Raw genomic sequence first — 26,087 nt, forward strand, 5'->3', positions numbered from 1 at the left:
TGACCCTTGCCATTTTTTAACTCAACCCATAGAGACTCTACACCTTCTAATCCTATGTCATCTCTTCCCAATGATTTAATATTATTTCTTATACACAGAGCCACACCACCCACTCTGCCTACTAACCTATCTTTCCGATACACCGTACATCCTTGGACGTTCAGCTCCCAATGGCAGCCATCCTATAGCCAAGTTTAAGAGATGGCCACAACGTCATAATTGCCAATCTGTATCTGAATTTCAAGATCGTCCATCTTATTTCCTATGCTACATGCATTCAAATACAACACTCCCAGTCCAGTATTTGTTGCTTTCTGTTTTAACTGCAGCACGTCTCTATTGCCCTGTAACTCATGCCACTGGCTTCGATTAAGCCTCATCTCCTGCCTGTTCTTTCTATAATCTCTGTTGCACACTCTCTTTGCTTTATTTCTGTTTCCCCCTTCCTCAGCCCTATCACTCCAGTTTCTATCTCCCTGCCAAGTTAGTTTAAACCCTCCCTAACAGCTCTATTAAATGTGCCCGCTAGGATATTGGACCCCCTTGGGTTCAGGTGTAACCTGTCCTTTTTGTACAGGTCGTACCTCTCTCAGAAGAGGCCTCAATAATCCAGGAAACTGAAGCCCTACCCCCTACACCAGTCTCTCAGCCACACATTAATACGCCTGATCATGCTATTCTTGCACTCGCTAGCACGTGGCACAGGCAGCAATCCTGAGATTACTACCCTAGAGGTCCTGCTTTTAAGCATCCTACCTAACTCCCTGAATTCTCTCTTCAGGACCTCCTCCCTTTTTCTAACTATGCCATTGGTACCGGTGTGTACCAAGACTTCTGGCTGATCACCCTCTCCCTTCAGAATACTCTACACCCGATCTGAGACATCCCATACCCTGGCACCTGGGAGGAAACACACCATGCAGGTATCTCTATCAGCTTGTTGTTGAGCCCACTAGGGTGGATTGGGTATTGCGCAATGATCCAGAGGTGATAAGAGAGCTCAAGCTTAAGGAACCCTGAGGGAACAGTGATCACAATATGATCGAGATCACTTTGAAATTTGAGAGGGAAAAAAAATCTAATGTGTCGGTATTTCAGTGGAATAAAGGAAATTACAATAGCATGAGAGGGGAACTGACCAAAGTTGACTCGAAAGGGACATTTGCAGGAAGGACAGCAGAGCAGCAATGGCTGGAGTTTCTGCGAAAAATGAGGGAAGTGCAAGGCAGGTATATTCCAAATAAGAAGAAATTTTCAAAGGGAAGAAGGACACTACCATGGCTAACAAATGAAGTCAGAGCCAAAGTAAAAGCAAAAGAGAGGTCATACAAGGAAACCAGAGGTAGTGGGAAGATAGAGGATTGGGGAACTTTTAAAAACTTACAGAAGGAAACTAAAAAGGTCATACAGAAGGAAAAGATGAATTATGAAAGGAAGCTGGCAACTAATATCAAAGAAAATACTAAAAGCTTTTTTAAGTATATAAAGGGTAAAAGAGAGTCGAGGGTAAATATAGGACGAATAGAAAATGACACTGGAGATATTGTGATGAGAGATGCAGAGGTGGCAGAGGAACTGAATGCGTATTTTGCATCAGTCTTCACAGTGGAAGACGTCTACAGTATACTGGACATTCAAGAGTGTCAGGGAAGTGAGGATTGTGCAGTGAAAATTATGACTGAGAAGGTGTTCAGGAAGCTTAATGGTCTGAGGGTGGCTAAATCTCCTGGACCTGATGGAATGCACCCTCTGATTCTGAAGGAAGTAGCTGGAGAGATTGCGGAGGCATTAATGATGATCTTTCAAGAATCAATAAATTCTGGCATTGCAGCAGATGACTGGAAAAGTGCAAATGTTACTCTGCTATTTAAGAAGGGTGGGAGGCAGCAGAAAGGAAACTATAGACCTGTTAGCCTGACATTGGTGGTTGGGACATTGTTGGAATCAATTGCTAGGGATGAGATTACGGTGTACCTGGAAGCACATGACAAGATAGGCCAAAGCCAGCCTGGTTTCCAGAAAGGAAGATCCTGCCTGACAAACTTACTGCAATTCTTTGAGGAAATTACAAGCAAGGTAGACAAAGGAGATGCAGTAGGATTTTCAGAAAGCCTTTGACAAGGTGCCGGACATGAGGCTGCTTAGCAAGATAAGAGCCCATGTAATTACAGGGAAGTTACTAGCGTGGGTGGCACATTGGCTGGTCAGCAGAAAACAGAGAGTGGGAATAAAGGGATCCTATTCTGGCTGGCTGCCTGTTACCAGTGGAGTTCTACGGAAGTCGGTGTTGAGACCGTTACTTTTTACAATGTATGTCAATGATGTGGACTACAGTATTAAGGGATATGTGGCTAAATATGCCGATGATACAAAGATAGATGGAGGAGCGGGTAGTGTTGAGGAAACAGAGAGCCTGCAGAGAGACTTAAATAGTTTAGAGGAATGGGCAAAGAAGTGGCAAATGAAATACAATGTTGGAAAGTGTATGGTCATGCACTTTTGTGGAAGAAATAAACGGGCAGACTGTTATTTAGATGGGGAGAGAATTCAAAATGCAGAGGTGCAAAGGGACTTGGGAGAAGATACCCTAAAAGTTAACTTGCAGATTGAGTCGCTTGTGAAGAAGGCGACTGCAATGTTGGCATTCATTTCTAGAGGTATAGAATATAAGAGCCAGGATGTGATGTTGAGGCTCTATAAGACACTCGTGAGATCACACTTGGAGTACTGTGTGCAGTTTTGGACTCCTTATTTTAGAAAGGATATACTGATATTGGAGAGGGTTCAGAGAAGATTCATGAGAATGATTCCAGAAATGAAAGGGTTGCCGTATGAGGAATGTCTGGCAGCTCTTGGACTGTATTCCCCGCAGTTCAGGAGAATAAGGGGGGATCTCATAGAAACATTCCAAATGTTAAAAGGCCTGAACAGATTAGATATGGCAAAGTTATTTTCCATGGTAGGGGATTCTAGGACAAGAGGGCACAACTTCAGGATTGATGGATGTCCTTTTAGAACTGAGATGCGGAGAAATTACTTTAGTCAGGGGGTGGTAAATCTGTGGAATTTGTTGCCACAAGTGGCTGTGGAGGCCAAATCATTGGGTGTATTTAAGGCAGAGATAGATAGGTTCTTGATTAGCCAGGGCATCAAAGGGCATGGGGTGAAAGCAGAGGAGTGGGGATGACTGGATGAAGTGGATCAACCTGTGATTGAATGGCAGAGCAGACTCAATGGGCTGAATGGCCTACTTCTGCTCCTATATCTTATGGAATGGTAATATAACGAGCTGGTAAAAACTTCAGGTTAAATTGTTTCCTTCCTTACTGCAACTTAAAAGAGAATTGGTTAAGTACTTAAAAAGGAAAAGAGCTTCAATGCTTTGTGGAGATAATAGGGTAGTGGAAGTATACAACAGTTCATTAATTAGACTGGCACATATTTAAGGGTCCAAATGAACTCCTTCTGTGCTGTAATCTTTCTGCTATTTTGTGATTAGCATTACTGAAGGTAGATAAGTTGCCCAGTCAGGAAAGAATGCTTCATAAGTTGACAGATCAATACATCTCAAGAATTAATAATAATGTTTTTTTTTAAATTTTATTTTTATTTGGATAAGGAATTCACAAATATCATGTACTTTTTTCACACATATAACCTTTTCCATTTTTTATATGTATAAAACTACAATTATTTATACATTCTTAAGTACACATTGAGATGATATAAAAGGAAAATAAACATTTAAATAGATAATTATGTACTGTGGTAAATCTAACCTATTAGGCTAAGTAGTGGAATTAGTTGTTAAGAAAAATGGTAATAATGGTTTCCATATAACCCTTCTGGACCATTTCCACTGGTCCAAAATGTTGTATATAAGCCTATGTATCAACCATTGTAGGTGTTTATATCCTAATTTGTTCATGCTTGCTCCTGCCCGCAGACATAATTATCCAATCCCTATGTACTTATTTACTTAATTTTTTCATTTTTTTATCCCTTTCCCAAATCTTTCCCTTTACTTGTGTTAATTCTCTATTTTCCAAAAGAAAACAAAAAAAAAACAAACATTTAGACTAGGGGTGCTTACGTTAGCATATTACTGTGTTGATGAGAAGAGCAGTATAAATCATTAGGAGAGTCATCTAAAGTCTGCTCGCATTGGGGTTATATATTCAATCCATTTATTCCAGATTTGATAAAAATTTTTCTTTTTGAGTTCTCAGGGAGTAAGTCAACTTTTCCATTTTAAATATTTCCAAGATAATTTCGTACCAATCTTCTAATGTAGGTGGTATTGGATTTAGCCATTTTCTAGTGATTGGTTTCTTACTTGCCGCTAAGAGGGCCTGCAGCAACTTTATATCTTCCTTCTGTTCAAGAAACAATACATGCCCCAAATAGAGCTCTCAAAGTTCAGAGGTATCTGGGACCTAAGTACCTTAACTAATGTTCTATGAATACCTTCCCAAAATAGACTTAATTTAGGGCAATCCCAAAAAATATGAAAATGATTTGCCTCCTTGGAGCCACACCTTCTCCAACACATCACATTTGTATCTTTATATTTTTCCTGATATGGGGTCTTGAAGTATCTTATAATGTTTTTCCAACAATGTTCTCTCCAAGTCAAAGAATTAGTCGAGGACCATTGAAAGCTGCAGATTTTCTCCCAAGCCTCCTCTGAAAGTACCAACCCCGCTTCTTTCTCCCACTTCTCTTTAATATACAGTGTATTTACATTTTTAGCATGGGAGAGTGCATTATATAATCGAGAAACTGATTTACTAGGTATTGAACTGCAAGTCGAATTCAGAATCTTGAAAAATTCTAATTTTACTGTTGATAGGTCTGTATATCTACAACTCTGGTTAACATAGTTTCGTACTTGAAGGTACCTAAAAAAGTCATTATGTTCTAGGCCGTTTGTCCTGCAGGATTTGGAAACTTTGTAATACTCTATTATCTATAAATGAGAGGTAGGTTGTAAGACCTTTCTTTATCCATAGCTCAAATCTTTTATCTCCTCTGTTGGGAAGGAATTCGGTATCATATGCACACCATCTAAAGAGTTTTAACATGTTATTAATTCCACATGAATTAACCACCTTCTGCCATACTTTTAATGTAAGATTTATCCAAGCGTTTTTAAATTTTTCCAACTGGGCCATCAATCCTTTGTCAGCTATTGAGGCCTGAAGAGGAAAACTGTCAACTAATCCAAATTCTATTTCCTTCTATCTAGCCTTATATTCCCTATTACACCAATATAACAGAGGGGTTATCTGTGAGGCATAAAAATAATTTCTCAGGCAAGGAAGAACCATACCTCCTCCTTCCTTCCCTAACTGTAAGGTGTTATATCGAATTCTACGTTTCTTTCCTTGCCAAATGAAGCGGGAAATCTATTTGTCCCATTCCCTGAATTGATTATCATCCACCTCCACCAGTAAAATACGGAAAAGATACAATAACCGAGGAAGAATATTCATTTTTATAGTATTTATCCTTGAATTTAAACTTAAAAAGGGGATAAGATTCCATCTATGCATATCTGCTTTTATCTCTGAGATTAATGGCCCATAATTTACCTGTGACAGTGTTGAAAGATCCTTCGGCAGGGTTATTCCTAAATATTTTAATGATTTAGCTTCCCACTTAAGATCATATGTATCCTGCAATTTTTTGGATGGTGTATAATTTAGGGACATAACTTGCGTTTTCTTTACATTTATTTTATAACCTGATATTTTCCCAAAGTCATCCAACAGTGTAAACAATCCTATAAATGATTTTTCTGGTTCACTCAGATAGACCAAAACATCATCTGCGAATAACGCCACTTTCTGTTCAATTCCTGCCACCTTGATACCTTCTACATTTCGCTCTGTCTTATTAGTTGGGCAAGCAGTTCAATATATAGCGCAAGAAGGAGAGGAGAAATTGGGCATCCCTGTCTAGTGCCTCTCTCTAAGATGAAGGAGTCAGAGAGGTCCCCATTTATCTTAATTCGGGCTGTAGGGCTGTCACATAGAGTCTGAATTACTTTAATAAACTTTTCTTGAAAGCGGAATCTTCCTAACACTCTGTATAGGAATGCCCAACTAACCGAATCAAAAGCTTTCTCAGCGTCCAATCCTACTACCATTGTCTCTGTCTCGTTCTTATTAACCTGTTCTAATATGTGCAGAGTTCTCCTTATGTTGTCCTGTGTTTGCCTTTGTTGAATAAATCCAGTCTGGTCTAAATGGATTAGGCCAGGTAAAAGTTTTTCCAATCTGCGCGCTAATATAGATGTAAATAGTTTGTAATCTAAGTTAAGAACACTAATTGGCCGATAATTGCCACATTCTAGTTTATCTTTAACCTCTTTAGGAATAACTGAAATAATCGCTTCTCTCCAGGAAGGTGGAGTTTCTCCTCTCTGCAAGATCCAATTAAAGGTGTTAAGTAGTAATGGGGCTAACTGTGTCTTCAGGGACTTGTACCACTCTGAGGTAAACCCATCAGAACCCGGGGACTTTCCAGCCTTTAACCTAGAGATGGCCACGTTCAGTTCTTTGACAGTTACTGGTTCTAATAAACTTTCATTTTGTAAATCTGTAAGTTTAGGTAGATCTAAAAAAATCAATACACTGTCTATATAGGGCTCATTGGGGGCCCGGGGTTGGGAGTACAGCTCTCGATAATATGTTTCAAAACTCTCTTGAATTTTCCCTATTGTACTCTCCACAAGCTTTGTCTTTGGATTCTTTATTTTATGAATTGTATTGTCTGCTTGTTGTTTTCGTAATTTATATGCTAATCATCTAGCTGATTTACCTCCTACTTCATAATTCTTTTGTCTCAGGTAAAGAAAATTTCTTTGAGTTTCTAACGTATAAATATCGTCAATTTCACTTTGCAATTTCCTAATTTCCTGTTTTCGATTTGAATTATTTTTGTTGCTATCTACAACTTGAAGTTGTTTTAATTTTCCTTGAAGGTCTAATAATAATGTTTCAATCCTCATGAAAAGTTGACATAATGCTAGAGCCAACTTTCAATAAAGTGAAGAAATAAAGCAAGAAAGTAATTTTAAACCAATATCAGGCACAACTTAACTCATCTATGAAGAGTTGAGGCATGAAGTAGTTACAAGTTTACCCAGTCTGACAAATAATGTCAAATTGGATGATAAGGAAATATGGACCTTTGGAAAATAGTTGACTAAGTACTCTGCAGGAGCCTTGATAAACCCGAGAAATTAAAAGGTAATCAGTGATATGGATATGGAATTGTTTCAATAGTAGAGTTTAAAGGTGGGTGCATTTTTTATCCAGGTGGGGTGGTGGCTTTCAAGGAGAAACTTGCTGAAAGTCCAAGATATAATAACAATGTCACTGGTTAGGCCTGGAACTAGCCTACTATACTTCAGAAAAGAAATAAAAAAGATCCTGATGAGGGTATATAGTCTTACCAAATGGTCTGGGTGATATGGATGTCATTTTTATGAGAAGAGATGGGAATAAACAAACTAAGTAATCAATGTCACAAGAGTCACTGCAGATGCTGGAAACCTGGATCAATACACACAAAATGCTGGAGCCAACGGCAAATCAGGCGGCATCTATGGAAGAAAATGAACAGTTGGTGTTTTGGACCGAGAACCTCAATCAGCTCCTGTCTGAGTATTGCTGAGTATTTCCAGGAAATTTTGGTTTATTTCATATTGCAGTATGTTGCTACTCAACATCTCCCATGTTTTTTCTAATTGTTTTTATTTGATTGTTCCAAACAAAATTCCATGGTCACAAGTGCACTGTGGAGGCCAAAGGCAGACGAAGATCAAATATTTGCCAGCGCACATAGAAAGGGGTAAGTAAGTAAAAAACACAACTGACATTATTTAAAAACTGTTCACTTAGAGAACAGTGTAGTGTCTAATAGCTAAACAAGTATACATGGCTGATGCTAGTTACAAACTGTTTGGCAACAGTCTCCTGGCCCAGTTAAGCAGTATTGTGTCCAAAATAAAGAAGGAGAATCCCGGTTATTTTCATGATTAGTTTTTGTTCTTAAAAAGTTGTCCCAAATAAGCAACTGCTCCGATTAAACAAAGCCTCAATTAACCGGAATCTACTATATATACATTGAGAAGCATTTTCACTGTTCATGGGAAACGTAGGTCTCCTATAAGTAAATGCACTCGTTACATATAACATTGATCCGGCTGCAAACAAGCCTCATAGAACAGTTCATTTAAAATACTGTTTTCATTACGGCATGAGATCAAGCAACCACAGATGTAAAAACTGAAAAATATGCACAATGTGGAAATATCAAAAACATAATAAAATGGCTTTTAGTTTTCAAAATAAAGCTTATAAATAGCAATTGCATTGGTATCAGAAAGCAAATGGTTATAACTTACTTCAATTGTTTTGGGGTAAATGCAAGTGTTAGGAAAGTTGTGCTTATAAACTTCATTAGCAACAGTATTGATGTCAACGGCAGCAACAACTTCAGCAAAAATGCAACTTTCTATAACAAAGAAAAATATGGATTGTAGAAGTTAATTTTTGAAGAATTTACACAATTTCCAAGTCAAAAATCCACATTTGGTGGGATTTTGTTTAACTAGCATTAATTATATTTTTACTTTCATTGACATTTTACGTCATTAAATGGCATCCTGCATATGTAAAAGATTATTTGCTAATTAAATAATCATTGAGCATGCTACACTCTGTCAAAATATATACAGTGTAAATTCTAGCTCCCCTAATTGCCCGTAGCATATTACCATTTCTTGCTAGATTTTAGTATCAGTACGAACAAGGCCCTTTGCAGTGGAATAGTCAAATATAAAACTGAGCCTGCTATGCATAGAACTTTAAACACAACAGTCAAAAAGAGGAAGTATCCTTCTCAATTGTGCCAGAAACGGCCAGCTCCGATGCAAGATGACAGACTTGTAACATTAACATAGTTTCTCTCTAGAGATTTTGACTTGACTGCATGGCTTTTTCTGCCATTCACTTTTAGTTTCAGATTGAGTACATGCAGTTTTATGTATCTCATATTCCATATTTTTCTTCTCTCCTTCCACTAGCTCATTTATCTCTCACAAGTTATGCTTCCCCCAGAGAGAGTGCGTCAGCTATTTTCTTTTGGTCTCCAGCATATCACAGAACACGTTCTCACCACCCATCCCTCATCTATGCAATTTATAACATAAACATGAGAAATTCTGCAGATGTTGGAAATTCAGAGCAACACACACACAAAATGCAGGAGGAACTCAGCAGGTCAGGAAATGAATTAAATGTCAATGTTTCAGGCTGAAACTCTTCCTCAGCTGGAAAAATGCCAGAATAAAAAGGTGGGAGGGTTTTGAGTGAGTGCATGTTTGAAGATTAGGAAGGCAGCAGATATCACAGAAGGGGAACAGTGAGAAAAGGTCTCACTAAACTCTCTTGAAGAGAGGATTTAAACTTTTTCAGGGTAGGCATCCCTCGAAAAGAATTTCTTGTGTTTAAGATTTGTTGCTCCACTACAAAGTCTCCTAGACTTGCTACCGCAGCCAGGTATGCTTCTTGGGAATTTGTCCCTTTACCTTTCCTACCCACCTAGCTTCACCTATCACCTTCTAGCAATGTTCCTTCTTCTCTTCCACCTTTTTATTCTGACACCTCCCCCATTCCTTTCCAATTTATAATATTTTCTAACTTTTCATAGCCATTCTGAAAGATAGTTGATCCAAAACAATGACTACATTTCAGATCCCATTTAGTGCAACAGGCCTACAGTGCATTTCTTGCATTCTCTGTTATCATCTGAAAACAAAATGGGAGAGTATGAACCCAATTTTCAAATCACTTTTCTGATCCTTATTAATAGGGTTTTGGCTCAATGGGCTTAGGCGGTAATGGGACGAGGCGAGGTATGTTTACCTGTGTTAATTGCGGAAAGGAAGTATGTGTGTGAGGCCAGTTTTCTGTGCTCAGTGTCAGATGTAGGAAGTCCTGGAGTGTCCCAGCCTCCTGGACGGCCATATCTGCATTCAGTGTGTCGAGCTGCAGCTCCTAAGGGACCGCGTTAGGGAACTGGAGTTGCAGCTCGATGACCTTCGTCTGGTCAGGGAAAACGAGGAGGTGATAGAAAGGAGTTATAGGCAGGTGGCCACAGGAGACAGACAAGTGGGTAACAATCAGGAGAGGGAAGGGGAAGAGTCAGGTACTAGAGAGTACCCCAGTGGCTGTCCCCCTGAACAATAAGTACTCCTTTTTGAGTACTGTTGGGGGGAACAGCCTACCTGGAGGAAGCAACAGTGGCTGTGCCTCTGGCACACAGTCCAGCCCTGTGGCTCAGAAGGGTAGGGAAAGGAAGAGAAAGGCAGTAGTGATAGGGGACTCTATAGTTAGGGGGTCAGACAGGCGATTCTGTGGATGCAGGAAAGAAACTCAGATAGTAGTTTGCGTCCCAGGTGCCAGGGTCCGGGATGTTTCAGATCACGTCCACAATATCCTGCAGTGGGAGGGAGAACAGCCAGAGGTCGTGGTACATATTGGTACCAATGACATAGGTAGGAAAAGGGAAGGGGTCCTGAAAACGGACTACAGGGAGTTAGGAAGGAAGTTGAGAAGCAGGACCGCAAAGGTCGTAAACTCGGGATTACCGCCTGTGCCACGTGACAGTGAGTATAGGAATAGAGTGAGGTGGAGGATAAATGTGTGGCTGAGGGATTGGAGCAGGGGACAGGGATTCAGATTTATGGATCATTGGGACCTCTTTTGGGGTAGGTGTGATCTGTATAAAAAGGACAGGTTGCACCTGAATCCCAGGGGGACCAATATCCTGGCGGGGAGGATTGCTAAGGCTACTGGGGAGAGTTTAAGCTAGAATTGTTGGGGGTGGGAACGGAATTGAAGAGACTGGGGAAGAGGCGGTTGGCTCACAAATACAGAATGCTTGGAGACAGTATGTGAGGGAGGATAGGCAGACGATAAAGAAGGGACGCGCTCAGACCGACAATTTGAGATGTGTCTATTTTAATGCAAGGATTATTGTGAACAAAGCGGACGAGCTTAGAGCATGGATCACTACTTGGAGCTAATGATGTGGTGGCCATTACAGAGACTTGAATGACTCAGGGACAGGAATGGTTACTTTAAGTGCCGGGTTTTAGATATTTCAGAAAGGACAGGGAGGGAGGCAAAAGAGGTTGGGGTGTGGCACTGTTGATCAGAGATAGTGTCACGGCTGCAGAAACAGTGGATGTCATGGAGGGTTTGTCTATGGAGTCTCTGTGGGTGGAGGTTAGGAACAGGAAGGGGTCAATAACTTTACTAGGTGTTTTTTATAGGCCGCCCAATAGTAACAGGGATATCGAGGAGCAGATAGGGAAACAGATCCTGGAAAGGTGTAATAATAACAGAGCTGTCCTGGTGGGAGATTTTAATTTCCCAAATATTGATTGGCATCTCCATAGAGCAAGGGGTTTAGATGGGGTGGAGTTTATTAGGTATGTTAAGGAAGGAATATGTAGATAAGCCTACAAGAGGAGAGGCTATGCTTGATTTGGTATTGAGAAATGAACCTGGTCAGGTGTCAGATCTCTCAGTGGGAAAGCATTTTGGAGATAGTGATCATAATTCTATCTCCTTTACAATAGCATTGAGGAGAGATAGGAACAGACAAGTTAGAAAAGCGTTTAATTGGAGTAAGGGGAATTATGAGGCTATCAGGCAGGAACTTGGCAGCTTAAATTGGAACAGATATCCTCAGGGAAATGTACAGAAGAAATGTGGCAAATGTTCAGGGGATATTTGTGTGGAGTTCTGCATAGGTACGTTCCAATGAGACAGGGATGATATGGGAGGGTACAGGAACCGTGATGTACAAAGGCTGTAGTAAATCTAGTCAAGAAGAAAAGAAAAGCTTACGGAAGGTTCAGAGAGCTAGGTACTATTAGAGACCTAGAAGATTATAAGGCTAACAGGAAGGAGCTTAAGAAGGAAATTAGGAGATCCAGAAGGGGCTATGAGAAGGCCTTTGCAGGCAGGATTAAGGAAAACCCCAAGGCATTCTACAAGTATGTGAAGAGCAAGAGGATAGGATGTGAAAGAATAGGACCTATCAAGTGTGACAGTGGGAAAGTGTGTATGGAACCAGAGGAAATAGCAGAGGTACTTAATGAATACTTTACTTCAGTATTCACTATGGAAAAGGATCTTGGTGATTGTAGTGATGACTTGCAGTGGACTGAAAAGCTTGAGCATGTACATATTAAGAAAGAGGATGTGCTGGAGCTTTTAGAAAGCATCAAGTTGGATAAGTTGCCGGGACCGGATAAGATGTACCCCAGGCTACTGTGAGAGGCAAGGGAGATCGCTGAGCCTCCAGCAATGATCTTTGCCTCATCCATGGGGATGGGAGAAGTTCCGGAGTATTGGAGGGTTGCAGATGTTGTTCCCTTATTCAAGAAAGGGAGTAGATATAGTCCAGGAAATTATAGACCAGTGAGTCTTAATTCAGTGGTTGGTAAGTTGATGGAGAAGATCCTGAGAGGCAAGATTTATGAACATTTGGAGAGGTATAATATGATTAGGAATAGTCAACATGGCTTAGTCAAGGGCAGGTCGTGACTTATGAGCCTGATTGAATTTTTTGAGGAGGTGACTAAACACATTGATGAAGGAAGAGTAATAGATGTAGTGTTTATGGAATTCAGCAAGGCATTTGATACGGTACCCCATTGCAAGGCTTATTGAGAAAGTAAGGAGGCATGGGATCCGAGGGGCATTGCTTTGTGGATCAAGAACTGGCTTGCCCACAGAAGGCAAAGAGTGGATGTAGACGGGTCATATTCTACGTGGAGGTCGGTGACCAGTGGTGTGCCTCAGGGATCTGTTCTGGGATCCTTACTTTTCGTGATTTTTATAAATGACCTGGATGAAGAAGTGGAGGGATGGGTTAGTAAGTTTGCTAATGACACAAAGGTTGAGGGTGTTGTGGATAGTGTGGAGGGCTGTCAGAGGTTGCAGCGGGATGTTGATAGGATGCAAAACTGGGCTGAGAAGTGGCAGATGGAGTTCAACCCAGATAAGCGTGAAGTGATTCATTTTGGTAGGTCAAATATGATGGCAGAATATAGTATAAATGGTAAGACTCTTGGCAGTGTGGAGGATCAGAGGGATCTTGGGGTCCAAGTCCACAGGACGCTCAAAGCAGCTGTGCAGGTTGACTCTGTGGTTAAGAAGGCATATGATGTATTGGCCTTCATCAATCATGGAATTGAATTTAGGAGCTGAGAGGTAATGTCGCAGCTATATAAGACCCTCGTTAGACTCCACTTGGAGTACTGTGCTCAGTTCTGGTCACCTCACTACAGGAAGGATGTGGAAACCATAGAAAGGGTGCAGAGGAGATTTACAAGGATGTTCCCTGGATTAGGGAGCATGCCTTATGAGAATAGGTTGAGTGAATTTGGCCTTTTCTCCTTGCAGCAACGGAGGATGTGAGGTGACCTGAAAGAGGTGTATAAGATGATGAGAGGCATTGATCCTGTGGATAGTCAGAGGCTTTTTCCCCAGGCTGAAATGGCTGCCACAAGAGGGCACAGGTTTAAGGTGCTTGGGAGCAGGAACAGAGGAGATGTCAGGGGTAAGTTTTTTATGCAGAGAGTGGTGAGTGCATGGAATGGGCTGCCGGCAATGATGGTTAGATGCGGATACCATAGAGTCTTTTAAGAGATTTTTGGATAGGTATATGGAGCTTAGAAAAATAGAGGGCTATGGTAATTTCTAAGGTAGGGACATGTTCGGCACAACTTTGTGGGCTGAAGGGCCTGTATTGTGCTGTAGGTTTTCTGTGTTTCTATGTTTTCTGTGTTTCTAACACTTGACTTCTGTGCAGGCATTCTCAATTGAAAAGCTGCAATTTATAGAATCATGGAACACTACAGCACAAAAACAGGCCCTTCAGCCCATCTCGTCCATGCAAATGATTAATCTGCCCAGTTCCATCAACCTGCACCCAGACCATAGCCCCCTATATCCCTCCCATTCCTGTATCTAACCAAATTTATCTTAAATGTTTAAATTGAACCTGCATCTACCACTTCTTCTGGCAGCTCGTTCCACACTCTCACCACCTTGTCAGTGAAGAAGTTTTCCCTCATGTTCCCGTTAAACACTTCACCATTCACCCTTAGCCCATCATCTCTAATTGTCGTCTCATCTAACCTCAATGGAAAAAACCTGCTTGCATTTACCCTATCTATACTGTTGATAATTTTGTATACCTCTATCAAATCTCCCCTCAACCTTCTATATTCTAGGAAATAGAGTCCGAACCTATTCAACTTCTCCCTATAACTCAGGTCTTCAGGTCCTGACAACATCCTTGTAAATTTTCTCTGTACACTTTCATTCTTATTTACATCTCTCCTGTAAGTAAGTGACCAAAACTGCTCAAAATACTCCAGCAACATATACAACTTCAACATAACATCTCAAAAGCTTAGAAAAAAAACAACGAGTCATCATTGTGTGAAAGAATTAACTTATAATGTACTAATCATTGTGTACTAAGTTTTAATCACATTAAGCATTCTTATAAGAGATTAATGCAAAGGCTACAACATACTGTCATCTGTCATCAACGATATAAAATATTTCACTACAAATTGAAAATACTTTTAGTGGCACTTTTGTGCTAACTGAAGAAATAATGAAAACAGGAGAGACAACAGCAAATATAGCATAGCTACAAATTGGTTTATAAACAATGCATATAATTGTTTGTCATTTAGCTTGTACTGAAATATCACTGATATCACTTGGCCAAATATCAATGTATCCTTACATCAACATATCTTTCATATTTATCTAGCTTCCCATTAATTGAATCAACAATTTTCATGGTAACAGTTTCCACATTCTCACCATTATTGACTGAAGTTGTTTTCTGTTTCACCTCTTTGGAGATTTGTTAACAAATCTCACACTTATAACATAGCACTGGCCACCCCATAAGCAATTTCTCCATGTTTCTTTTGCTGGACAGTTATAAGACTGTTATTGGTCACCTCATACATTTTCCCAAAATGAATCCAATTGCCTTTGCAAATTTGTACTGGCATTATACTTACATTTTTCTATATTTTCTCTCATACTTTTTACATTCTATTTGAAATACAAAGAACAGAAATATTACGTGACCAATGATGCATACAAAGTCTAATATAACTTCCTTTTTTCTAAGTTCAGTTCTTCTAAAAATAAACTCCAATGCTTGTGCTGTATGTTTTCTTAGTGATATATGAATTAGAATCCCCAGAATCCTTTCAGATGTCATTTTTCAACAAGTATACAATATTCTTTTTCTTCATATAGAAATTTAGGTCTCCAGTTAGATTTCACAAAATTTGTGATGTAAAACAACACTGCTTTGTAAATAATAATGGCGTGCCTTCCCTCAAGCACTCTAACGACTACATGATGCAAATCTCTATTAATGAAGATGAGTGAAATTACCAGTTTCAATTTCTACATGTTATCCATTGATTTTACTCAGCCTTCAACACCATAATACCATAAGATATAGGAGCAGAATTAGGCCATTTGGCCCATTGAGTCTGCTCTGCCATTTTATCATGGCCAACCCATTTCCCTCTCAATCCTATTCTCCTGCCTTCTCCCTTTAACTTTTCCACATCCTGTCATATCAAGAATCTTTCAACCTCAACCTTAAATACATCCAATGATCTGGCCTCCACAGTTGCCTGTGGCAATGAATTCCACAGATTTACCCCACTCTAGCTGAAGAAATTCCTCCTCATCTCCATTCTAAATGAACATCCCTCTATTCTGAGGTTGTGCCCTCTGGTCCCACGCTCCCCCACTACAGGAAACATCCTCTCCACATCCACTCTATCTAGGCCTTTCAACATTCAATAGGTTTCAATGGGAGCCCCCCTTATTCCTCTAAATTCCAGCCAGTACAGGCCCAGAGCCATCAGATGCTCCCTACAGGATAAGTCTTTAATGAACCTCCTCCGAACCCTCTCTGACATCAGCATATCTATTCTTAAATAAGGGTCCAAAACTTTTCACAATACTCCAAGTGAAGCCTTGCCAGTGCCTTATAAAGCATTAGCATTACTTGCTTGTTTTTATATTCTAGTCCTCTTGAAATTAATGCTGACATGGCATTAGCCTTCCTCACCACCAACTCAACCTGCAAGTTAACTTTTAGGGAATCCTGTGCAAGGACTCCAATCCCTTTGCATCATGGATTTTTGAATTTTCTCCCCATTTAGACAAGAGTCTATGGGTTTGTTCCTTCTACCGACATGCATGACCATATATCTCCAGATTCTGCATTCCATCTGCACTTCACTGTCCATTCTCTTAATTTGTTTAAGTCCTTCAGCAGCCTTCCTGTTTCCTCAACACTACCTGCTCATCTGCCAACCTTTGTATTGTCCATAAACTTGGTCACAAAGCCATCAATTCCATCACACAAATCATGGACATACAACATAAAAAGAAGCAATCCCAACACGGACACCTGTGGAACACCATTAGTCAACGTTAGCCAATCCAAATTTTACAAAAAGGCTCCCTTTATTCCTGTTCTGTCTCCTGTAAATCAGTTAATGCTCTATCCATGCCAGTATCTTTCCTGTTATACCATAGCCTCTTATTTTGCTAAGCTGCCTCATGTGTGGCATCTTGTAAATAGCCTTCCGAAAATCCCAGTATACAACATCTACCAATTCACCTTTGTCTACCTTGCTTGTTATTTCCTCAAAGTATTCCAACGGATTTGTCAGGCAAGATTTCTCCTAAAAGAAACCATACTGACTTTGGCCTATATTACCATGTGCCTCCAAGTATCCCAAAATCTCATCCGTAACAATCAACTCCCAACATTTTCCCAGTCACTAAGCTCAGACGAACTGGCCTATAATTTCCTTTCTTCTGCCTCTCTCCCTTCCTGAAGATTGGATTGACTTTAGCTTCTCCCTCTCAAATTGCAAGGTGAATTCTATCATACTCCTGGTAATGCCCCCCGCTTTCCTTCACCATTCCCCATTCCCATTTCCCTGTCTCACCTTATCTCACCTGCCGATCACCTCCATGTGGTGCTCCTCCACCTTTTCACTCTTTCATGTCCTTCTGTCCTCTATCAGATTCCCCTTTTTCCAGCCCTGTATCTCTTTCATCAATCAACTTACCAGCTCTTTACTTCACCCCTCCCCCAGTCCAGTTTCACCTATTACCTGTGCTTCTTCCTCCCCTCCCCCACCTTCTTGTTCTGACTCCTCACCTTTTTACTCCTGTTCTGATGAAGGAGCTCAGCCCAAAACATCAACTGTACTCTTTTCCATAGACACTGTCTGGCCTGCTGAGCTCCTCCAGCATTTGTTTTTGTTCCTTGGATTTCCTGCATCTGCAGATTTTCTCTTGTTTCTATTACATTATGGTCACTGCCTCCTAAGGGTTCCTTTACCTTGAACTCCCTAATCAAACCCAGTTCATTACATGACACCCAATCCAGAATAGCTGATCCCCTAGTGGGTTCTACCACAAGTTGTTCGAAAAGAACAACTCAAAGTCATTCTACAACTTCTCTCACTTGGGATCCAAATTCAGCACTAACCTGATTTTCCCAATATACCTGCATATTGAACTCCCCCATGATTATCGTAACATTGCCCTTTTGACATGCATTTCTATCTCAAGTTGTAATCTGTAGTCTACATCCTGGCTACAGTTCAGAGACCTGTATATAACTCCAATCAGTGTCTTTTTACCCTTGCATTTCCTTAACTCTATCCACAACAATTCTACATCTTCTGATCCGATGCCACCTCTGAGAACCATAGAACCATGGAACACTACAGCACAGAAAACAGGCCATTCGGCTCTTCTAGTCTGTGCCGAAACTTTATTCCACTAGTCCCACTGACCCGCTCTCAGTCCATAACCCTCCAGACCTCTCCCATCCATGTATCTATCCAATTTATTCTTAAAACTTAAGATTCTTATCACATCAGATGGCAGCTTGTTCCACACTCCCACCACACTCTGAGTGAAGAAGTTCCCCCTAATGTTCCCACTAAACCTTTCCCCTTTGACCCTAAAACCATGTCCTCTCATATTTATCTCTCCTAATCTAAATGGAAAGAGCCTACTCGCATTTACTCTGTTTATACCCCTCATAATTTTGTAAACCTCTATCAAATCTCCCCTCATTCTTCTACACTCCAAGGAATAAAGTCCTAACCTGTTCAACTTTTCCCTGTAACTCAATTCCTGAAGACCCGGCAACATCCTAGTAAATCTTCTCTGCACTCTTTCAGTCTTACTGATATCCTTCCTATAGTTAGGTGACCAGAACTGCACACAATACTCCAAATTTGGCCTCACCAATGTCTTATACAACCTCACAATAACATCCCAACTCCTGTACTCAATACTTTGATTTATGAATGCCAGGATGCCAGAAGCCTTCTTTACAACCTTGTCTACCTGTGACGCCGCTTTCAGGGAATTATGCATCTGAACTCCCAGATCCCTTTGTTCCTCCGCAATCCTCAGTGCCCTACCATTTACTGTGTATGTCGTACCTTGATTTGTCCTTCCAAAATGCAACACCTCACACTTGTCTGCATTAAATTCCATCTGTCATTTTCTGGCCCATTTTTCCAGTTGGTCCAGATCCCTCTGCAAGCTTTGAAAGCCTTCCTCGCTGTCCACAATCCTCTTTTTAAGGATCTTATTTTATTTTTTACCAATAGAACCATGCCACCCCTCTGCCAACCTGCCTGTCCTTTTGATACAATGTGTATTCTTGAATGTTAAGCTCCGAACTATAATCTTCGTTCAGCCGTGACTCAGTGATGCCCACAAGTTCATAATGGCCAATCTTTAATCGTGTTACAAGATCATCTAACTTATTCCATATACTATATTCATGCAAATATAACTTCTTCAGTCCTGTATTAAGTCACCCGTTTCAATTTTGTCCCATTACACTGGAACTCAACCCACATATAGTAACTCTGCCCTATCATCTACCTGTCCTTCCTGACAGTCTGCCTCTGCTTGTACACCACCTACCCATTCCTCAGCCCTATCACTCAGTTTCCTATCCAACTGCCAAATCAACAATACCAAATAAGCCCATTTCTGAACTCCTGAACTGACTTCCAGATTTCCTTACCAGCATACCTCAAATTGTCAGGAAGAGTTAGAACACTTCATCCACCCTGATCCCCAACGTGACTGCTCCCTGGGGTTATGTGCTCAGTCTCCTGAAATATTCCCTGTAAACCCATGACAGGTCAGATGTGGCAGCAACTCAATCTTTAATTTCATTTATGTTACCACAATACAAATTTGTATGTATATTATGAGTTAGGTATAGTACTCACACCTGCTGATTAGCACACTATAGGAAGGATGTGATTACACTCGAGGAAGTGCAAAGGAGATTCATCAGGACATTGTTTGGGCTGTAACACTGCAGCCATGAGGAAAGGATAATTAAATAGATTTCTTTACTCTGAAGCGGAACAGGGTGAGATTGCAAAGTAGGCTAAAGGAATAGACTTGACTGAGATATTCAAAATTCTGGGTGACATCAATAGAATAGAAATTTGGAAGGGATTTTATGGATGATCGCTTCACCAAGAAGATGCTTGATATGCAGAATGCACTTTAGAGTCCAATTTTGATGGTATCAGAAAGGATCTGTCATTGGTGGATTGGGACAGGCTACTTTCTAGCAAAAGTGTACTTGCTAAGTGGGAGGCCTTCAAAAGTAAAATTTTGAGAGTACGAAGCTTGTATGTGCCTGTCAGAATTAAAGGAAAAGATAACAGTTTTAGTGAACCTTGGTTTTGAAGAGATATTGAGATAGGAAACAAAAGGATGTGCATAGCAGGTATGGAAAGTAGGAACAAATGAAGTCCTTATGGAGTATAAGAAATGCAAGAGAAGAAGAATGCAAGAAAGAAATCAGAAGGTCTAAAAGTAAGCATGAAGTTGTCCTAGCAGACAAGGTGAAGAAGAATCCTGATAGATTTTACAGATATGTTAAGAGCAAAAGGATTGTAAGGGACAAAACTGGTCCCTTAGAATTGTCATCTATGCAAGGCGCCAAAAGAGATGGGGGAGATCTTAAGTGGAATTTTTTTTGCATCTGTATTTACTCAGGAGACAGCACAAAATTGAGAGAAGTGAAGCAAGAAGCTTCAGGGTCATGGATCTAAGACGGATTACAGGTGAGGAGGTGTTTGGTGTCTTGAGGCAAATTAGGTGGATAGATCCCCAGGGCCTGACAAGAGGTCCCATCGGATTCTGTGGGAGGCAAGCGCAGAAATTGCAGGAGCCCTAGCAGAGATATTTAAATCATCCTTAGCAACAGACGAGGTACCAGAAGACTGGAAGATAGCTAATGTTTTTCCACTGTCTAAGAAAGGCTCTAAAAATAAACCAGGAATTTATAAGCTGGTGAGCCTGACATCAGTGTTGGGAAATTCATTGGAAGGTATTCCAAAGGACCTACTAAATAGGTATTTGGATTGACGTGGACTGATCAGAGATAGTTAACATGGCTTTGTGCATGGTACGTCAACTCTAATCAATCTTTTACAGTTTTTTAAGGATGCTACCCGGAAAGTTGATGAAGGCAAGGCAGTAAATATTGTCTACGTGGACCTAAGCAGGCATTTGACAAAGTCCCGCATGGTCAAGGTAGTTCAATTTCTCGGCGTTGAAAATGAGGTAGTAAATTGGATTATATAATGGCTTTATGGAAGAACCCAGGGTGTGATAGCAGATCGTTGCCTCTCTGACTGGAGGCCTGTGACTATTGGAGTTCCACAGGGGATCGGTGCTGTGTCCATTGTTGTTTGTCATCTATATTAATGATCTGCATGACAATACAATTAACTGGATCACCAAGATTCGGTGTAAGGAGGACTATCAGACTTTGTAGTGGGATGTGGACCAGCTGGAAAAACGGGCTGAAAATTTAATGCAGACAAGTACAAGGTGTTGCATTTCAGTAAGACCTACCAGGGTAGGACTTACACACTGTCCAGCAGGAAATTGGGAAGTGTGGTAGAAGACAGGGATCTGGGAATACAGGTTCATAATTCATTGAAAGTGGCAGCTCAAGTAGATAGGGTTGTAAAAAAAACTGTTGGCACATTGGCCTTCATAAATCAAAATATTGAGTACAGGAGATGGGATGTTATTTTGAAGTTGTACTTGACAATGGTGAGGTCTCTCTTTTTAAAACATTCTCTCTCAGAATCTTTCCTTACATTACATCCGGTCAGGCAGATTCCTGCCCATACACTTAACCCTCCTTATATTCCCTGGAAATCACCCTTGAGTCCTACTTATGACTGGTTTTGTGTCATCAACAAATGTGAATGCATTATTCGATGCCTTCATCGAAACATAATGATATAGATCTTAACCTACTGGGACATCTGCACAGATTCTGTGACACCACAGTGGATTCCAGTTAATTACATCACATCAGGACCAATACATTTTGGCCCAATTAAGAGCTGCCCCAATTAGTTGAAGTTTCATGGAAATAGTTAAAAAGGTATAAGAAACAAATTAATGTTTAACTAAGTAACAAATGATGTAGTTAAATGAAATACAGAACAAATTAGAACTCTATCAATACTACTACAATACTATAAATCTGTATTAGTTCATAATAGCTATCGATGGATGAATTCAGCGCATGGTGCCATGTTCTTCACATTGACTAAAAATGTGAAGTCACCTAGTGTAGACATGTTGACATGCCAGTCCATTGCCTCCTCTTGTTGCACAATGAGGCCACCCTCAGGGTGGAGGTACAACTCCTTATATTCTGTCTAGGTTGCCCTAAACTTCTGCAATAATATAGATATCTCCTTTGGGGGAAAAAATTTCCTTCCCCCTTCCCTCTGGGTTCTGACCTCTTCTCACCTGTCTGTCATCTCCCCCTGGGTCTCCCCCTTCCCTCTCTTCTATGTTCCGCTATCTGCTCCTGTCAGATTCCTTCCTCTCCAGTTCTTTATCTTTCCCACCCACCTGGCTTCACCTATCACCTTTTAGCTGTCCACCTTCCACTCCCCCCAACTTTTTATTCTGGCATCTTCCCCGACAGTATTATAAAACTGTGTATGAGTTTCTAATGGTTATCCACAGAAGAATTAATCACTGCTGAGCTCTTTCGATTAACAGTAAATGAATCAAGTCAGAACAGACAACTAGTGCTGATAATGGACTACTTTCATTGCCTTACTGCATAAAGTCAAAATAAAAAGAAAACATTTCAAAACAACATTGCTTTTTGAATTGGTCCAGCATTCCAAATGGATAACATATCAAAAGCACATGTAACTGAGGCTGCTTAAAATGGTTTACTCCTTAATGCTATTTCTGACATCTCCAAGCTTGAAAGCTTGAAACCACAGTGAGCAAAACAGTTCTGAATTATCTTACTGCTTAATTCCTGCCAACAATCAGTGACAATAATCACAGAATTTTTAACACAAGCACAAGGAAATGTTATTTAAAAACTGTTCGTTCTAAACATGGTGGTGTGCCTAACGACCACACAGGTGCACACATCTGATGCTAGTTAGAAACTATTTGGCAAGTCTCCTCTCCCAATTAAGCAGCAGTGTCTCAAGTAAATGAAGGGAATCCTGGCTGTTTTCTCAACCAGTTTTTCCTCTTTAAGGGTTGTCCCAAATAAGCAACTGCTCCAATTCGCCAGATTCCACTACATTAGCCATATAAAATGAAAATGATTCATTTACCTCCTTTCATAAACCAACCCTGAATCCAAGCCAGTATATTATACCCAAAACTATTTTGTTCAATAATCTCTTAAATGTCACCGTAACAAAAACCTTTCCAAAGTATGAATAATTAAAAATTTAAGACAGTGATTTTATTCAGGATGCAACATTTAGATAAGACCAGACAGCTGCATAAGACTTCCATTACAGACAGGATGTGGAGGCTTTGGAGAGGGTGTAGAAGACATTCACCATGATTTGACCGAGAGAGTATTAACTACAAGGAAAGGTTGGACAAACTTGGATTGCCTTCTCTGAAATATTGGAGTCTGAAGGGAGACAGAATAGAATTTTATAGAATTATGAGAAGTGTAGATAGAGTTGGAACCCATTCTCACTTTAAAATGCTAGTTTTAAAGTGAGAGGGAGGAAGTTTAAAGGAGATGTGCGAGCAAATTTTTTTTAAAGAGAATGGTAAATGTCTGTACCATGTTTTCAGGGGTATTGGTAGAGGCAGATAAGATGACCATGACTGTATAGCTAGGCATAGCTCAAATACCAGCTATAAATTTGCTGATGATACAACCATTGTTGGTAGAATCTCAGATAGGGGCATACAGGAGTGAGATATGCCAACTAGTAGAGTGGTGTTGCAGCAACAACCTGGCACTCGAAGTCAGTAAGACGAAAGAGCTGATTGTGGACTTCAGGAAGGGTAAGACGAAGGAACACATACGATCCTCATAGAGAGATCAGAAGTGGAGAGGGTGAGCAGTTTCAAGTTCCTGGGTGTCAAGATCTCTGAGGATCTAATCTGGTCCAACATATCGATGCAGTTATAAAGAAGGCAAAGAAAAGGAAAGGAAAGGTACGTCGCATCCGGAGTTTCTCCGGTTAGCGGACAATTTCCCTCCAAACCTCTCTAATGTAGTGGGGATTCGCATACGAGGCAAGTTAGAGCAGTGGTTTGCCATTGCTTTCTGCCGGGTGAGTTTCCAAAGAGATCACCAGCTCGTAACCTAGCGCGGGTGGAAAGCGTGCAGGGGAGCCAGCTGGCTGGATTCGAACCCGGGACCTTTCATCCTGAAGTCCGACGCTGATGTCACTATGACACCAGCCGGGTCTAAAGAAGGCAAGACAGCAGCTATACTTCATTAGGCGTCTGAAATGATTTGGTATGTTAACAAATACACTCAACGATGTCTATAGATGTACCATGGAGAGCAATGTTACACCACTGTCCGGTAAGGGGTGGGGGAAGGGCTACTGCACAGGATCAAAGGAAGCTGCAGAGGGTTGTAAATTTAGTCAGCTCCATCTTGGGTACTAGCCTACAAAGTATCCAGGACATCTTCAAGGAGCGGGGTCTTAGAAAGGCAGCATCCATTATTAAGGACCTCCAGCCATGGCCATGACCTTTCCTCATTATTACCATCAGGTAGGAGGTACCAAAGCCTGAAGGCAAACACTCAGCGATTCAGGAACAGCTTCTTATGCTCTGCCATCCAATTCCTAAATGGACATTGAACCCTTGGACATAACCTCACTTTTTTAATATATATTATTTCAGTTTTTTGCACGATTTTTAATCTATTCAATGTAGGTATACTGTAACTGATTTACTTATTTATTATTATTATTTTATTTTGTTTTTTTTTCTTCTTCTTTATTATGTATTGCATTGAACTGCTGCTGCCAAGTTCACGAATTTCACGATACATGCCGGTGATAATAAACCTGATTCTGATTCTGGTAGTGGCGTTTAAAAGGCTTTTAGAAAGGCAGATGCTTGTATAGGGAATGGAGGGTTAGGCTCATGCGCAGGTAGAAGATATTTAGATTAAGATGGTATCATGTTCAGCACAGACACAATGGGATGAAAAGCCTGTTCCTGTGTGGTTATTGTTCAATGTTCTATAGGCTAATGGACCTATTTCCTGGGAATAGAGATCAATTAATCAGGAGATATAAATCCGATCACAACAACGATTTAGAGGAGAGGAGAGGAAATTATTTCCATCAGACAAATGGAATCCAATGCCTGAAAGGATTGTGAAGACAGTCACTCTCAAAACTTTCTCCCTGTGACTGCATATGTTTTTCTTTCTCTGGCTTTTGCAGCTTCATCCCACATCTAGAAATATGTGGGTCAGTAGGTTAATTGGCATTTGTAATTTGCGGAGAATGATGTTGAGTAGTGAAACTTGGGAGAATATGGTAAGAAGGGAATACTTAGGGCAGAATCAGTGAAAAACTGGATGCATGTTGGATAGCGCAGACTCAGAGGGCCAAATGGCCCGCATCTTTCTCTGCCTCAAAGACAAAGTCGAACATATTTTACGAACAGTGAGAAATTAGTGAATGTATGTGAATGGGCACAGGGATCTTGATGTACTTATTCAACAAATTCAGAAAGGAAACATGACGAGAAATATTTGGGAAGGAAAATAGGAAGTTGGCCTCATGAAAAAGGAAGCCTTACTGCAGTTGTTCAGAGATTTGCTCAGAAATGTGTTGTTCAAATCTTTGTAGCCAAGGAGCCTGTGCTTCTTGCTGTCACTAGATTGAGTCTGTTAGCCAAGAAGGATTCAGAAAAATTTGTCTGTGCACACAAGATTTCAGACGACAGAAAGTGATGATATTCCAACCTGCAATACTTAAAAAAGGATTTGCAGAGTTTATGCTGAGTGAACATTTTTCAGGATTGGATGTCCTGAGTTCGGAATTGTTTGAGTACAAAAAGGTCAAACATTTAAAACTGAGAACATAAAACAAGAACATTAAGAAATAGGAGTCCATTAGGACCTATAAGTCTGGCCCAGCATTTAATTTGGTCATAGCTGATCTCTGAAGGCCTTAACTTCACATCTGTGCTGCTCCCTCAATCACCTCAATCTTAGATTAAGGAAAAATCAAACATATATATTCTTGCACTATAAATACTTTTATTCAGTTTTAATTCACTGGCCTTTTACTTATTTATCTGCTTTATTTATCTGTTTATTATCTAGCTATCTGTTTGTTTGTTTGTTCATTTACTTATTGATTGATTGATTGATACAACCCAGAGCAGGCCTTTCCAGCCCAATAACCCACCTATTTACCCCTAGCCCAGTCACTCATCCAACCTGAGTTTAGCCTCTTCCTGGCAGAAGAGGAGGCCATGGACCAACATATGGGAATGGGAATGGGAAGTCAAATTGAAAAGACTGCCCACTGGGAAATCTCAACTTTTGTCAAAGATAGAGTGAAGGTGCTCAACGAAGTG

At 40.4% G+C, this 26,087-nt stretch overlaps 1 protein-coding gene across 4 annotated transcripts in view; it reads right to left on the reverse strand.

Annotated features, from left to right (window-relative positions):
- The window catches only part of trdmt1 (tRNA aspartic acid methyltransferase 1), a 97,868-nt gene that overhangs the window by 55,552 nt on the left and 16,229 nt on the right, over nt 1–26,087 (reverse strand). For all 4 annotated transcript variants that reach the window (XM_072253789.1, XM_072253787.1, XM_072253790.1 and 1 more), the window contains exon 2: nt 8,417–8,526. In XM_072253789.1, coding sequence (XP_072109890.1) covers nt 8,417–8,526 — 110 coding nt within the window. The remainder of the gene's footprint in view (nt 1–8,416; nt 8,527–26,087) is intronic.

The sequence above is a fragment of the Mobula birostris genome, chromosome 3, assembly GCF_030028105.1.
Source record: "Mobula birostris isolate sMobBir1 chromosome 3, sMobBir1.hap1, whole genome shotgun sequence".
In the NCBI taxonomy this organism is placed as follows: Eukaryota; Metazoa; Chordata; class Chondrichthyes; order Myliobatiformes; family Myliobatidae; genus Mobula; species Mobula birostris.